Source organism: Ursus americanus, chromosome 15 (genome assembly GCF_024610735.1).
Source record: "Ursus americanus isolate L20-20 chromosome 15, mUrsAme1.1.p, whole genome shotgun sequence".
NCBI lineage: Eukaryota > Metazoa > Chordata > Mammalia > Carnivora > Ursidae > Ursus > Ursus americanus.
Window position 1 is genome coordinate 39,978,502 of NC_142141.1, and position 15,764 is coordinate 39,994,265.

General features: G+C 42.8%; 1 protein-coding gene across 2 annotated transcripts in view; it reads right to left on the reverse strand.

Annotated features, from left to right (window-relative positions):
- Window positions 1–582: 582 nt before the first annotated feature.
- Window positions 583–15,764, reverse strand: part of NPR3 (natriuretic peptide receptor 3) — a 70,503-nt gene continuing 55,321 nt past the window's right edge. Inside the window, exons 4-8 of one of the 2 annotated variants that reach the window (XM_045787199.2) lie at window positions 15,538–15,673; window positions 10,128–10,222; window positions 8,392–8,527; window positions 6,843–6,927; window positions 583–5,803 (exon numbers count right to left, since the gene is read on the reverse strand). In XM_045787199.2, coding sequence (XP_045643155.1) covers window positions 5,692–5,803; window positions 6,843–6,927; window positions 8,392–8,527; window positions 10,128–10,222; window positions 15,538–15,673 — 564 coding nt within the window. In that variant the 3' untranslated portion in view covers window positions 583–5,691. Of the gene's footprint in view, window positions 5,804–6,842; window positions 6,931–8,391; window positions 8,528–10,127; window positions 10,223–15,537; window positions 15,674–15,764 lie in introns of both variants that reach the window. The other variant, XM_045787198.2, reaches the window with a different exon arrangement.

Genomic DNA, 15,764 nt, shown 5'->3' on the forward strand with positions numbered 1-15,764 from the left:
AGTGTTCCAGGGCGCCTGGGTGGCACAGCGGTTAAGCGTCTGCCTCCGGCTCAGGGCGTGATCCCGGCGTTATGGGATCGAGCCCCACATCAGGCTCCTCCGCTGTGAGCCTGCTTCTTCCTCTCCCACTCCCCCTGCTTGTGTTCCCTCTCTCGCTGGCTGTCTCTATCTCTGTCAAATAAATAAATAAAATCTTTTTTAAAAAAAAAAGATAACAGTGTTCCTGAGTTCTTTCCTTACCTGCCAATTCAAGGTTTACCGCTCATTATAATATCTTGTTTTCTTATTTCTATAAACTTCCCTTTGCTGGGCAGAAATTCTTAAGTTCTTTCATGGGTACATTCAAGCAATACAATTCATCACAACCGCTAATTGATCTTTACTTCAACTCGCCCTAGGAAAATAGAAAGTCCTCAGAGAATATGGATATTTGCAGTGTATGTTGGTTGAATTATAAACAGGAAAAGGTTTCTGTGGGATGTATTTTTAATGAGAACACATTGTTATACTGTGAGCATGTGGCATTCTTGCTTAAGAGAAACATTTACGAGAACACATACACATTCATATCCAAACACCAAATGAAGTAGATACTTTAATGATCAGTTTGCACCAGAAATAAAATATATTATACAAAACAGGGGTTATATCCACAGTCATTAATTTTCATTTTCTACACAAAACAATAAATTAGATCACATTATATGCAGATAGTTCTACTTACATTAGAATAATAAATTGTAGCTTGTGCAGCTTCTATTTTACTTTCCCACCATACTCATGGTAGCTTTGTGATGTTTGGTAGTCCTATATTTAAAATAACAATGAGTAATATGGCCCAGAAGACAAGGGCTGCAGAAGTAATCCTCCACGGTGTCTATACCATGTCCTCTTGGTTTCAACACCTCACCATGCACAGGGAACAAAGCTCAGATTCCCAGGACCCAGCAAAAAAGATCTGCAAACTCACAGCATCTCCAGGTTGCTGAGGGCACCCATTGCTGTCTTCTAAGTAAGACGCACCTCTTTGAACTTTCTTGGATGTTGGCATTAAATAATCAATAGGGCAACTTGTTTCGAAATCCATATTGTTCTCTGTCTCGAGATTTTCTTCCCAGTTATTGTGTGCTAGCACAGCTTTGCTCCCCTAGCAAATAGCGACCACTCTGGTGGTCTGTGTGCGATGTACACCCTTTGTGGAAGGGCCCTTTATTCCTGTGCATAAAGTTAGGTCTTTAAACATGTGAGTCAAAGCAACAGCATTTTTGCTAACTCTTAATTCTGCTTGTTCAAATCTCTCCCCGAGGAATCATTCCATACCTGATACATCAGAGAGCTATTATACCATACGGATTTTTACTTCTGACACTCGGCTCCCATTGAAACCCTTTGACCACGTTTGAAGTAGCTTAAAACATGAACATTAACAGCATCAGCTGGTTGAGAATTGCTTTGCCTTTGGTATGAATTAACATTAGTGGTTAATGAAAAATTTGAACGAACTCCAATCCAGCCCCTTTTGAAAGTCATTTTAATCCTAGAGTCTAGCTGCGGGGTATGCCTGCAAGAGACATGCGTGAGATCTACATGCTGAAACCAAAGCGAGGCTTGTTGGAATAGGCCCATCACAGGCTTGTCCTGCCCCGAGAGCGCGTGTGGTCAAGCTAGCACAAGGGTTCTGATCCAAAGCCGGCTATGTTCTTATAGGCAGCACTGTTTTGTCTTCTTCCCCTCTGAAGAAGTACAGAGGTCCTACTCACAAGTTTTATCCTGCATGGGCAAGATGCCGACGCATCTTCGAAGCCACAATGGATGGTGGGGGGACAGTGAGGGAGATGGATGGGGGGGCAGGGGTGAGGGAGATGGATGGTGGGGGGCAGTGAGGGAGATGGATGGTGGGGGGCAGAGGTGAGGGAGATGGATGGTGGGGGGACAGTGAGGGAGATGGATGGTGGGGGGCGGGGATGAGGGAGATGAATGGTGGGGGGCAGAGGTGAGGGAGATGGATGGTGGGGGGACAGTGAGGGAGATGGATGGTGGGGGCAGTGAGGGAGAAAGGGGTGGTAAGGAACTGCTTGCAATACCACTCTCTTCTGTTTCTTTTGGAGGATCAACCTCCTGATTCTTCTGGCTGGGTGTGTCCCAAGCTTTTTGCTGTGTCTGGCAGTTGAAGATGGGCTAAATTATTGGGTATTCTTTAGTTCTAAAGATCAACCAAAAAAGAAACAGATCCCTCTGAACAGCACCTTCTCATTCTCTATGCTTCCACACTGCCCCCAAAACATAGTCCGTGTTTTCAGACAGTTTCCTTTTTTTCCACTGAAGAGGAAATTCAGCCCATTTTCAGCTTCTCCATGAAGTACTAACCACCAGGGGCATAACTAAACAGAATCCATGAAATCTAGATCGAGGGGCCTAATTTGGGTTGGTGTTTGGTTTTCTACTGTATCCACTCAGGATCTGGGTTCTTTGTGTCCCAAGAAACATAAGTATTCATTCCTTTCAGTTTATAAACACTCCCTTAATACTGGTGGTATGATATTTTATTTGGCCTCCCAAAGAGACTTCCACAAATAGCCCTGTGTACTCACTCACAAGAAGGTGATGCCACGGGACGCTAATTTCTGAATTGTCACTGTCTGTATGAGGTCTATACAATAGCTTTAACTTCACTGCCAACAGTATACCTTACACTTCCAAAATCAGTAGCAACCAGAAGGAACTTGGTAAACTGGGGACAAAGCAGGCACAGGTACCTTGAAGAAGTTAAGAACCTTAGAACTTGTGAACAGGGAGAAGTGATGGGACATTCTAAAGCAAAAGTCTGAACCATAAAACCTATACTTAATTCCAACACCATGAGTATATGTAAAAAGCATATACTCATTTTGACCTATATACATATCAGCTTGTTTGGCCAGATGAGAAAATACTGATAAAGTTTCCCTTCTGAAATCTGAACACCCTAGATTTCAGGGTAAAAATTTATAGGGTGATATAAGAACTGAAGCCCTATTTATTTTACTGTATGACACGTGGCTTCTGGCGGAGTATGAACGACTAATTGTCAAAGATGTGCTTAGCAGTAGGAGCTTAAGTCCCAGATTACAATCTCCGGAGGCCTCAACCCGGGGTATGCCTGCTCCAAAAACCTACCATTTGTAGCAAAGTTTTCCAACTTAATGGCGTTTTCAAAACTTAATGGAGTTTTGGTAACTCATATGATGATTTCAAGGAGGAAAGAAGTGAAAACAGGCATGTAAATAGATAAGCAATCAATCTTAAAATCCCCCAGAACTGCTTTAACTTTGGAACAGAATGCACGTACCTATGAGAAACCTCATGACTTGTTCTGCCATTTTTAAAAAACTAAAATCTCACTTCTACCATTTTATCTGGGGATATCATATTAAATTTAGAACTGTTCCTCTACCTGAAGTAAAAATAAAGGATATTTGCTTTAAAAACGTGACAGTTAATGGGCCCCTATATTAATTCCAGGAGGTTAGAAATGTTTACGTCCAAAGACTGCCACCAGGTAGAGTGATTCTCCCCCTGCAATAAGCATATAGGCTTGAAATTTAAATTTTTTTTCACAAACACAAGGTAGTATAAAATGAGTATCTCTAAAATATATTGGAAACATTGTTGAAAAATAAAAATGAGAAATAAGCTTTCAATTCACAAAAAAAAGAAAAAGGATGCAAACCTTCCATTCTGTTTTCACTTTAAGGAGTCCTGAGTTATTAAGTATGTTGCTTTCCTAGATTTTACTTCCCAAACTCTCTTCTCATTGGAATTTCTGGAGCTTGCCTTCTTGCCTTCTTTTGTCACCTTTTTTTGAAGTCGGCACTTTTTCCTTTGCATCCACCACGGAGAACCACAGCATAGTCATTTCGTGGGTCATAGCTCATTCAGTTAACATGCCCTCCAGCTGCCTGAATCCCATTTTGTAAATGTGGAGGGGAAATAGGCCTCACACAGAAATAATCCATCGGCTGGTTGAAGTAGGAGGGACAGAGGCCGACTCCGCCAGGGAGGCAAGCTCAGGCCAGCCTTCAAGATATGCAGCTTTCCTTCTGCCTGCACTCCCGCCTGTGCGCGCTACGACCTCCATCCCAACCAAGGGGTTGCTTGAACTCCCCTAGTTTCCTCCCTATACATGATCTTTTATAGTCACTAAGATAATTTTAAAAACTATTTTCCAGATGTTCAAAAGGTTACTGAAGAAAGCCCTTTGTGACATAATAACAACAGGGTATGCCAATCTGCCAACTCTCTAGTCTTCTCTCACTATTTTCTCCATAAATTATCAGCAAAAATAGCAACCTGAGTTTACACCTATGTGCAGAGTCCTGGGTGCAAAGTAGATATTCAGTAGACACTTATTTAACTTTGTTCAAATCCCTTATACCTGCACCTCACCTGCTGTTACACGGTTATTAGTAAAGGATGACTATAAAGCTTTGTGGAGTCAACCAAAAGGGAATGTAGTAACTATTTAGATTCCCTCTTTTAACCAAAATATCACTGGGTCTTAGTAAAATGTCACGTATGCATTTTTTAATTTATCATTTCTGTGCTGTCAAATTCTAATACTCTATAAATTTGTTCTTAAGGGAAAAGGGCTGCCTTAACCCCTAGTTAATTCTAATCAATTCCACCCTTTATCTTGAAACTCATCATTTGACCAGAACTGGAAGAGGTCTATCCCTAAAATAACTTTGCATTTAAAACAGGTAAATCGATGTCCTCCTGTAGAGTCTGTGATCTGAATACATTTCTAGATCTCTGTAATTAAAGCAGCAACTGGCATTTGTCTATGGCCAAGGGGGAGAGGGAAACAAGGAGAAAAAGAGAAGGGTCTTTCATCATTGCTGGTTTGTTGTACACTTTACCCATGCTTTTAAAATATAAGTGGAATTTAATCTTCAAAATGAAAAAATAGACACATTTTCTAATAGCAAAATATAAGATTAAAATACCTAAAATAAAATGTTAGTGTGAAACAGGGCTTTTTTACATTAAAAAGTGAAACATTTTAGATTTGCTTTTCTTATACAAATCCTCTTATCTTACTAATAGTTACAACTTTCCAGAATAGCTTTTGTGAGATGCTGAAGGAGACAGGCAGGAAATCCTTTTTCGAGATACGAAGTCAGGACCTGAATATATACATTGGACAGAGTAGTCCTCGACTTCAAATCTGTCCACCAGCATTAGAAAAAGGAACACTGTATTTCCAACCTTGAGATTTTTCATTACATTTTCCTCTTTCAGGACGTTAAATTCTTTCCAAGAATATTCTACTCGTAAAAATGATTTTATTCTAGCTATAAAACATTTCATTTAAGAAAACCACATTTTTGTAGCCTTATGTGAAATGCCCCCAAAAGCCATCAAGATGTGGAGACATCAAATTTTCAAACATAAATCCAATCATATGCCCTTGAAACAGTATGAACATTTAACAGAGAGACATTATATTCTCATATTTGTTTGTCATGAGGTGAAAGACCAGGAGGCATATGGTGATTAATTATAGTTCCTGAGCTTCTAAAGAAATTTTACAACAAAATGATTAACTGCTTAAAAGAATGAGTTCTTCAAGAGCGCCCCTTCTGTTCCATTGATGTCTTTCATCCCATCTATCTCCTTAAAGAATCTCAGGCCAAAAGAAAAGGCTTTCTTTTAAGCCACTGAAAAATGGGATCTGATGGAATCTTCCCGTAACTCTCGATGTTTTCCAACGTTACTTTCTTCTTGCTGGCTTCGCCTCTCAATGGTTATTCTGTATTTCTTCCTGGGTAAAGGGAAAGTGAATGTAGTAATAAAACCTCACTTGGCTACAAAATACTATGGTTTCTCTTACAAAGAATGCCCTCAAGGGACATCTGGGTTTGGGTTGATAAATGAGAAGTGACAGAATATGAAACCCTGGTCGGAGATTAAAGCAGTGTGCCCCAAGGCGTTATGCCCTTATTCAAGGAGGAAAATTGGCATGCTTTCTAAAATGCCATAGAACAAGCCCTCCCCTTTTTCCCTGGGTGCCTTGTGGGTTAAGTCTTGTCTATGCTGCTGCAGAAGCTCTCCCTAACTCCCAGGATGTGCCCTGGATAAAGATCAGATTAAGTGTACTGTGACCAAAGGAACAGGAATACAACTGTTCCCACAAAGAGTCACATACACCCGGGGTTACATTTCCATACAGAAATGAAGAAATCTTGGTCTAATGACTTGAGACCAAGCCACAAACTCAATCACCAAAGATTACAAAGGAATGGACCGCCCTCATGATTTGGGACTATGGTACCTTGAACACACATAAATAGTACAATTTTACAAGCTTTGGGGCTTAACCACAGTGGCAGTTAAGCGTGTGGATTCTCCAAGTACTGAGGACAGACCAGCCTGAGAGCGTGGCCTGCCCAGAGCCACCTCCTCGTCTTCAGAAGGTGAACTCAGACACCTAGTTCTGAGTTGGGGGAAGCTTAAGAATACGTAAGCTGTTTTTCCTTTGTCCAGATTCCTTCTCCACTTACAAACATTTGGTGGGTGGTAGGAATTTGCGTCAGAATGTGATCAAAGGATAGCAGTGGCTCTGTGGCCCACAGGGGAATGCGATAGAAAGCCCTGACCCACTGCCCAGTGTGCTAACCCACTGACCACCAAACCGGCAGGGTCATGAAGACCGTCAAAAAGAACAGCTTTGTTCTTTTAACTGCCATGTTTTTGGGGTAAGAGCAAGATACGGACAAGTCACAAGGAGGACTGTGCAAAGGTGAGTCACCAAGGCAATAGAGGAGAGTGAACTGTAAAACTTGATAAAGCATCATCCTAACCTGAAAAAGTAGAAGGCCATTAGCAAGCCAGCGCCTAGTAAGGCCCCCACAACAATTCCTGTCACTGCCGATTCTTCTAGACCACCTGCTTAAAAAAGAAACATAGATAATCAGAGTTCATTTGGAGAAACAGAAATGTCTCAAGTTTTAGTCACTGGAAGTTGTATCTCAATTTCCCACTTGTGGCAAATTTTCCTTTTGTTTTTTTTAATAAAGTTTTTCTAGGGGATCCTGCACTTTCTTCCTTTTTTTTTTTTTTTTTTTTTTTTTTTTTTGCCAAGAGCAAAGCTTAAGAAGCATTTAAGAAAGGACCATGGGAGAATAATGGAATAAAGCAGGTTCAAGAAAGATCTGAGGAACACTGGAAACAGAGGTTTTCAGGTACGTGCATCCTCTCCTGAGCTCCTAGTCAGAGAAAACAACTGGACGGACCATGGGACTGAGCCAGCATATCTTATTATCACAGACGGCTGACGACACTTCAAAGTGCTAGAAGATTTGGTGAAAAATGCATTGGGCTAATGTTCTGTTTTTAGATGTTCTCTCGCCAAAGCCAGAGTTTCATGTCAAAATGTCCTATATAGCTTTGTGAAAATGTGAACAACAATTTGAAACAATCGAGTTCAGTAGCGTCCCAGTTATTATATAAACATGATAAATAGCTAGCTTTTGTATAAACAGTGTAGTGTCAGCCTTTACTGCATTACCCCGGTTAAGCCTCAGCCCGAAGGGTTGGGTACACGTTTGTTATTTGGCATACAGGGAAACCGAGGTTTAAAGAGGTAAAAAGGAACATTCCTAGGGTCACAAAACCAGTAAGTGACAAGGGTGGGATTTCAAATCCATGCCCAGCAACTCCAGAGACTGTTCTTAACATATGTCTGCCTTTCTCCTTCCCATAATTATCGCATATACATACATAACGCAGTTTGAAGGCTGGTCCCAAAATAAGGAGCATACATATGTTAGCCTAAAGTGACTGACTGGCCTGAAAGATCACTATTCACTTGGTTCTCCCTCACTAGCTTATCTCTAAAGCAACGATTTCCAACAACTTCCTATGTGAGCTCCTTGTAAGAATGTCCACTTGCTTCTATATTTATGACAAGTCTGCTCATAAATAGCGTATTTTACACGGACTTGCCAATCGTAAACTTGGGGGTGTTTAAGGGACATTATCTGTTTGCTTCTGAGGGGTAGGAGGACACCTACAAACTCCGAAAATCAGAATGAGACTTGCTACGCATTTAATATTGGCTCTTTGTATTTTCCCTAAGCGGTCATCTCAAATGTGAAGAGATTATATTATGGTAAGAGATGTAATAATAGGGGAAGGGCTTCCACCATCATGAAAAAGAAGGAAGACCTAGAAACCTCTGACAAAAGTGAGATGGCAATTTGTGAACTATTTCCATGGGTTTTACCACATCAGCAAAAGCAAGCTGGACCTTCAGAACGTGAGCTCCTGGATAGCATCTGTCTTTTAAACTTGCGTTGTGGTGATAGCGTAGATGGTGAAACACAGAGCAAATTAAGTCTCTAAACTTACATGATTTGCAAGGAGAGCTGTTTGTGTGCTCCACAATTCTGGTCTCATCTATTCTCAGTTTTAAAGGTCCCCAAGGATATTTGACATTCGGCCGCATTTCAAAACGACCTTCTTTTCCAAAGTAATCACCAATGACCTATGTCAAAGCAAAAAACAAATATGCAAACTGAAAGCTCAAAGTTCTCTGTTTCCAACGGAGGCATGGGGTGGGCACCCCATCACACTGCCTGTAATGATGTCTTTTTGAGGACTTCGTAAGTCAAGATTTGCAGTCACTAATGATGCTTTGAAGGTAAGCATAATTTAGGGAGAACTGTGGCTCCCTATGGCGGGAGGGTGGTCATACAGAAAACAACAATCTCAGAATGTATGGCTTTTCCCTTGTTCCTCGGAGGGGACGCATCGCCGTCCGCCACAGAGCAGCCCACGCGGTCAGCCATTTGTAAAGCCCGAACTGCTTTCAGGGATGTGGGAGAGAGTCAGGGCCCACCTCAGAGCCAGATTAAGCCATTACAGGTGCGCAGCCTCATACCACTCAATCAGCTGGGCGTATAGAGAGTCAAAAAGGGGGCACCTGGGTGGCTCAGTCAGTTAAGCGTCTGCCTTTGGCTCAGGTCATGATCCCGGGGTCCTGGGATCAAGTCCCGCATTGGGCTCCCTGCTCAGTGGGGAGCCTGCTTCTCCCTCTCCCTCTGCTGCTCCTCCTGTTTGTGTGTGTTCTCTCTCTCTCTCTCTCTCTCCCCCTCTCAGATAAATAATCCTTTTTTTTTTTTAAAGAGTCAAAAAGTATCTTTTAGGAATATCCTGTTTCACCCTTCTCTGGCTGGAAGATTAGTCCGTGCCTTCAGGAGTTCCATTCTCCTCTCTGATGCATTTACCTATTGGCACGCCCATTTCCAGACTGAACTCTCTTTTTGAACCGGCTCAGTATTCCTTGCTGACTCAGTTCAAGGTTTGTCCAAGTTCATGGTTCAAACAGATGTTTCGCCAGCTACCTGAGCCCTGATCTAGAAGCACGCTCCCCCCAGGTTTTCAGGATCTGTTTCCCTTTTTTCTGGGCACCAGCACACTGGTCCTGAGTGGCCTGGGATGTTGCCCCTGTCTCTCCTGAAGGAGGCCCAGCAATCCCACAGGATAGTTCATGTCATGGTACAAAGAATTCTAGATAATCACCAAAATCCAATGATCACTGGCCTGTGCTGCGAGCACTTTCCAAGTCCTTTACACACATTCACTCCTGAATGCCCATAACAGCCCTACAACGGACTATTACTCTCCACCTTTCACAGAAGGAGAGACCGGAATGTCCATGAGACCCAGACCACTCCAAGGGTTAAAAAATCACTCAGTAAATACAGCAAGTGCCAGGTTCTGCAGGCTCTGCTCCTCGCACAAAGGCCCGATACATGCACACTAGGAGAAAAGCAGCAAGTCCCTTATGCCAGGTCCCATCAAGTGCTATGGGAACATCACCTCCCAGCGACAGCCATCAAAGAAGCACACTTGGCCGCTGGACATAGGATATCCCCATTGAGGGTAAACTTGGAACCATTTCTTGAATCATCCAGGATATGCTCAACCAGAAGTGAGCCCTCCCTACTCGGAAACTCCAAGATTTTGAGCTCATTTGTATTTGGAGGCTGCGTTGGGGACAGCTATTTGGACACCAGGACAAATGCACTCCTTGGGATCTCACAAGCAGGAGGAGCCGCGGAGTCATACTGTCATTTGCTCACCTCCTGGGTGCCCGCTTCGGGATCTGTCATAGCGATCACGGAGAAATCCCCGTACCGGTCTCCGTTGGCATCTATGGACACCTGCCCAGCAATACCTAGAGGATGAGATGTGAAGAACTCCAAGTTAGTGACTTAAAAGACCTCTGTCTGCCAACAAAAACAAGAAAATGAATTGACAGGATTCTTTAAACAAACTCATGCCACAGGGAATCTCATCAGATTCTGAGCATTTTTGTTGGCATTTGGAAAGACATTGTAATTTCATCTGTGTCTGCATTCCTAAATTCTTAACATTTCTCCATTTAAAAATGAAAAGAAAAAGAAATAAATGACCTTCTTTGGGGAATATGTTAAAAAAAAAAAAAAGATTAAGACTAATCCTGAAAGCAGCATGCTTACCCCAGAGTTTTGTATTAATTTAAAAAACAACAACAACAACAACAAAAACAACCCTGCAAGGAGGGAGAGTTTGGAGGTGTGGCTCGCTCCTGACTTGACGAGTTTCTGTTATCACCGGCCACACATCATAGAAGAAAACTCATTGTAGGCCCAGGACTCAGCGAATGTGCTTCACTGTGCTTCATTCCCGTGATGCCCAGGAGAGCAGAGGGCCTGCTTCACAGGTCATGGGAGCCAAGAGTTAAAGAAGAGCTAGTCTTTACCCCACTTGTGTTCATTCCTTTTTGTTTTGTTTTGTTCTGGGGGTTTTTCCCAGTTTTACTGAGCTGTAATTGACACACATCACTGTATGAGTTTCAAGGGCACAGCGCGAAGGTCTGACTTACGTATATTGTGAAACAATGCCCGCGGTAAGTGTAGTTGACACCCACGACCCACGGAGCTACGTTAAATCGCTCATCGTTTATCCAGATGAGTTCTAGGCTGGCAGGAGGGGCTGAATTTAATGCTGCCGCTGAGGCAAAGATGAACTGGGCACATTCCCCCCTCAAGACAGGGGCAGCCTGGACTAAGGATTTCTGACTCTCACATTTATGAGCTCTGTGACCGTGGGCAAGGGCTTAGCCCTCTGGGCCTCAGTCTTCAGGACTGTAAAAGAGGCACACTAGCACCTCCCAGCTAAGAGGCTGTTGAGACGATTAAATGAGCCAGGACAGGTCGAACACGTCCGCCACAGGTGCAAAGACGTTAGTTGTTCTCTTCTGCTGTGGCTACTACCACTGGGTTTAGAATCTGGGAATGGACATCCGACCATGCCCACACCACTCAGAGAAGGAGCTGGCATTTGGTTGGAGACTCAAGGCAGACTCAGTAAAAGAGCAGGTCTCTTATAGGAATGTTAGTGAAGTCCAAGACTTAGACAAGCAGCCCTCAGGGAATGGCAGTATTCTCAGCAGAAAGGCCAGCCTCGTTAGTATTTACAGGCACAGAAGCTGAAAGGAAGCGAGGGACGGTGAGGTTCCGGGGGAGGTGGCCCATGTGTGTGGAAGGAAGCAGTGAGACGCCAGACTGGGGTAGGTGGTCCTGAGTGCCCACACAAAGGATTTGAATTCACCTGGCTAGCAACAGTGGCTTAGACAGCTAATCAGTAAAAGCAAATATGTATCATTAGTTGATATTAAATATGTCTGTCTGCATTGTAATTTTCATTAACTAAGTAAGAGAATGCATATGTCGGCCACATCCTAATAAACTAAGGCTATTTGTTTTCTTTCAATTTACACCGTAATAGAGTTCAGTGTAATTCTTAGTGTTTCTATTGGTTTGATTCTCTCCGGAAGTAAGATGAATGTCTGGGAAAAGGATCCCAAGGGAAAGTTCCATCCTCTGGTGTGGTTTGGAGAGGGCAAGTGTTTGGGTTTACTGTCCTTTGGGTTGTGGTTTGAAGGCCCACTGAGTTTTCCAGACTTTGGTCTACTTTGCCACAAACAGAATGGAGCTACCATTCATCTTGATTTTTGTTTTTTGTTTTTTTTTTTGTCTTTTTAATATAGACTGGTTACAAAGGATATACCTATCTCAAACTTGTTTATCCTTGACAGCCTATACAACTTTTAAGTAAGAAATGCCATTTTAAAGAATCATATTTATCTCCAAACATATTGCCTATCCAAAACCATTTGTCATTCTATTCAGAGGTGTTTATAAAGGTGTGTTCTGCTAAGGCTTTTGCAGAGTATTTTCTAAAATAAGGTGGCCCTAGTAATCCAAGACCTCATTACACTTTAAGCTATTACAATTCTGCCCAGAAATGGGGTGAGAACCCTCAGCGTGGCCGATTAGCAAGTGAGACTTCACCTGAGAGTATTGTGTTTAAGGTGAGACTGTCGGGCTGACAGCAGAATTTTCCTGTACATAAGTAATGAGACTTTCCACCCTCATTTCTATTGGCCTGTAGTGGACCTCAAGGTTTGAGCCACAGTCCAATTTACCTTGTCACTCTGACCTCTCACACAGACAGGAAATTCAGCTTCTTCCCGGGCAATTTATTGAGAGCCTTGAGAGATGGACATAGGTTTCATGGTAATAAAACCCAAATTTATCAAATAAATCCAGAGTATTTTTCCCTTGACAATTTAATGGTCACTTCCAGAGTGACCATTTCTCAGAATTCTTTTGGGGGCTACACTCAGACTGATTCAATTCAAGCTCAATTGGCTTCAACTATCTTTACATTCAGACAGATAAGATTCTAAGTTTAGACTGAACTGTAGAGTTGATTGTTCCAGGACTCATTTCCTATTGCCGGGGTAGACCTAGCCCTAGAATGGAAGCATCAGGATGGGTTATGGGCAAATTTAGTCCATGCCCTCTGGACAAAACTGAATTCCAGCCCTTGTGGGCCCCTGTCCCTCCCTTAACAAGCTCCTTCAGAAGACCAAGAACAAATGACCACACCATGTAGTGAGGAATAGCTAAGAACGGGATGTGGCCTACCGAGGTTGTGTCCACATATGCCGGTTTCTCGGTGTATTAGGCACAACTTCTGGGAAATCTGACTCTGTCCTAACATGCCCTTTGAATTATCCTATTTGATTCCAGCTCCTCAACTGAAGCAGTCAGAAGTTGAGCAAGACAATCCTAGAGGCTCATTCGTTCATGTGCTCCAATCTTTCTAACGTTAAAGTAGACGTCACACTAGTCTCAAGTAAGACGTGGCATTCCCTAAAGCCACCAAGGAGAAATTAAATCCAATTGTCACCATAGCTGCTGACCCCTTCTTGCTGGAACCTGACCCTTCAGCACTGTCCTACCATTTCTAATAAACAAGGGCAGGATGAGGCCATGGAGTACATTGAAGTCCCAAATGAAAAAACATATATATGGGCCCAAATCCAGACTTGGCAATACTTGTTCCCATCACTGAAAGATTTCATTTGTCGAATTGCAAATAAATGTAGAAAGGGCTCAAGGAAAGATCTGGCGTGATGCAGGACTGAAAGGGCCCCCCTCGGCTATCAGCTAGTCCGACCCCTTCATACAGGTAATGAAAGAGAAGCCCAAAATACCCAGTCAGTGGCTCGGAGGCAGGTCTCCGGAACCCTGGTCCAGCAATCTGTACTCCGTACCGGGGGTTTTTCATTGATACCCATCCGCAAACTACACTTTATTTTCCACATGGTCCCCATAAGGACCCCTTTTAAAGGCTCCAAAAAGATCACGTCCCCCAAAACCTTCTGGCGGCTTTCTCTCTCACTCAGGGTGGAACCCAAAGTCCTCAGTACAGCTTCCAGGTCCATGTGATCTGGCCCCCGCTACCTCTGTGACCGTGGCTCCTAACGCGTGCCCCTCACGTGCCACGCTCGAGCTGCACAGGCCTCTGTGCTCAGCACTTAGCACTCTCTCAACAGACACGCTCAAGGTCTCTGTGGTTGTTGCTCTGTCTAGAATGTTCCCTCCTAAACATCTACATAATTTGTTTCACCTCCCTCAGGTCTCTACTCACCTGCAGCTTTACCAGAGACCTTCCCTGGCCACTTTCTTGAAATTAGCAGTCCCCTACCACCCCTCCTGTCACTTTCTGTCCCCCTGCCCGCTTTATTTTATAGCCCCTGAAATGGCGCATTTATTTGTTTATCGCCAGTTCTCTCCATTGCCCTGAAAGCTCAGTTGATTGCAGGGAGGGTCTTTAGTTCACTGCTGAATCCTCATCACTTTGAACAGGACCTGGCACACAGTAGGTGCTCAGGACTATTTGATGAATGACTGAATGAATATGAAAGTGAGAGCGGCAAGACTCCAGCAGCGGGGTCATTCTCATTGAGTCTCATGGTAATTTTCTTTGAGTGTGTCAGTGAAGTGAGAGGAAACCAGCACTCTATATGCTGTTAGCAAGAATTTGGACTAGTAAACCTCATAGAAGATATTTGGCAATATTTAATGCACTTTAAAAGGCACTAACATACATATCGACCCAGATATCTCATGACTAGAACTGTTTCCTATTGAATATACTCACAAATATTCATCAAGGTGTGTAAGGTGCCTGTGATGGCGTTTTGCGTCTGTAAACACTGAAGTAACCATCAACTGCAGACAGACTAAAGGAACCCTTGTGCAGCCATATGGTCGAAAAATACGGAACTACCATTTAAAACCGTGCTGAATCTATGAGTGCCCATATGGCAAATTTTTTTTTTTACTTGACATATATGTTTTAAAAAGCTGAAATGAAGAGTGGCATTCATTATATTCCTTTTGTATAAGCTTTTGGATAAGATATACAAATGCATATGTGCTGGCAGAAGGCACAAAATACTTTCAGACCAGCATATAGGAAGTTATTAATAGTGCTTACATTGGGGAGAGGGGGCTACGGTGGGAAGGGAAACTTTCACTTTTCATTTTGTACATTTTTCTCTATATTTTCCAGCCAAGAGTAGTCTCATTCTCGTACAATTTTTCAATGTCAACAGAGGTTGCTTGAGTGATGAGATTATGGGCCATTTTTTGCCATGGTTCTTATACTTCTCTGTTCTTAAGAAAGCCCCAGCTGATACTCACCATCTTAAAAGTAAAATAAAAGCACAGGACTTGATCGGACTTGCTTATCATCTCAAACCACCCAGGATTGAACAGATGAATATATACTTGGTATTATTTCTTTTAAAACTGATCACAGAACTCTTCAGAAACTGATTATTTGTTGTGAACGAGGCTTGTGATAAATTTAATTTGAAGAAGCACAGAGTTGTTATCTAACAATCAGACGGAGCCGAGGCACTTCCTGTGTCAGTGGGACTCAAGCAAAGCACTTTCACAAGCTTTATCTCATTTCTTTTTCACAACAAGCCTGTGAGGTGGGTTGATCTTGACCTACTATACTTACTTTACAGCTGAGAAAAACAAGAAACTGACAAAGTCCCACAGGTGTAAGAGAGAAAAGTAGAACCAGGGAAGAAGCAGCTTGATCACCTACAGAGTGTTGTCACCTTACAGACCGAATCCTCACCTTCAAATGTTCTGTTCCAAGTCTGCTGGATAATTTTCCCTCCATCCTTCTTGCTGTAACCAGCTCTGAGTACTTCATGCAAAGCCAGAACATAGAGGAGGATAGCATCATGGAATCCTTCAACAAACATGTTAACCTGGAAAGGAAACTCCAGTTGGGTGAGCCCAAACACCAATGTCTCAACACTCATGAATAATGTAAGCAAATCAAAACAGTTCACAAGTTAG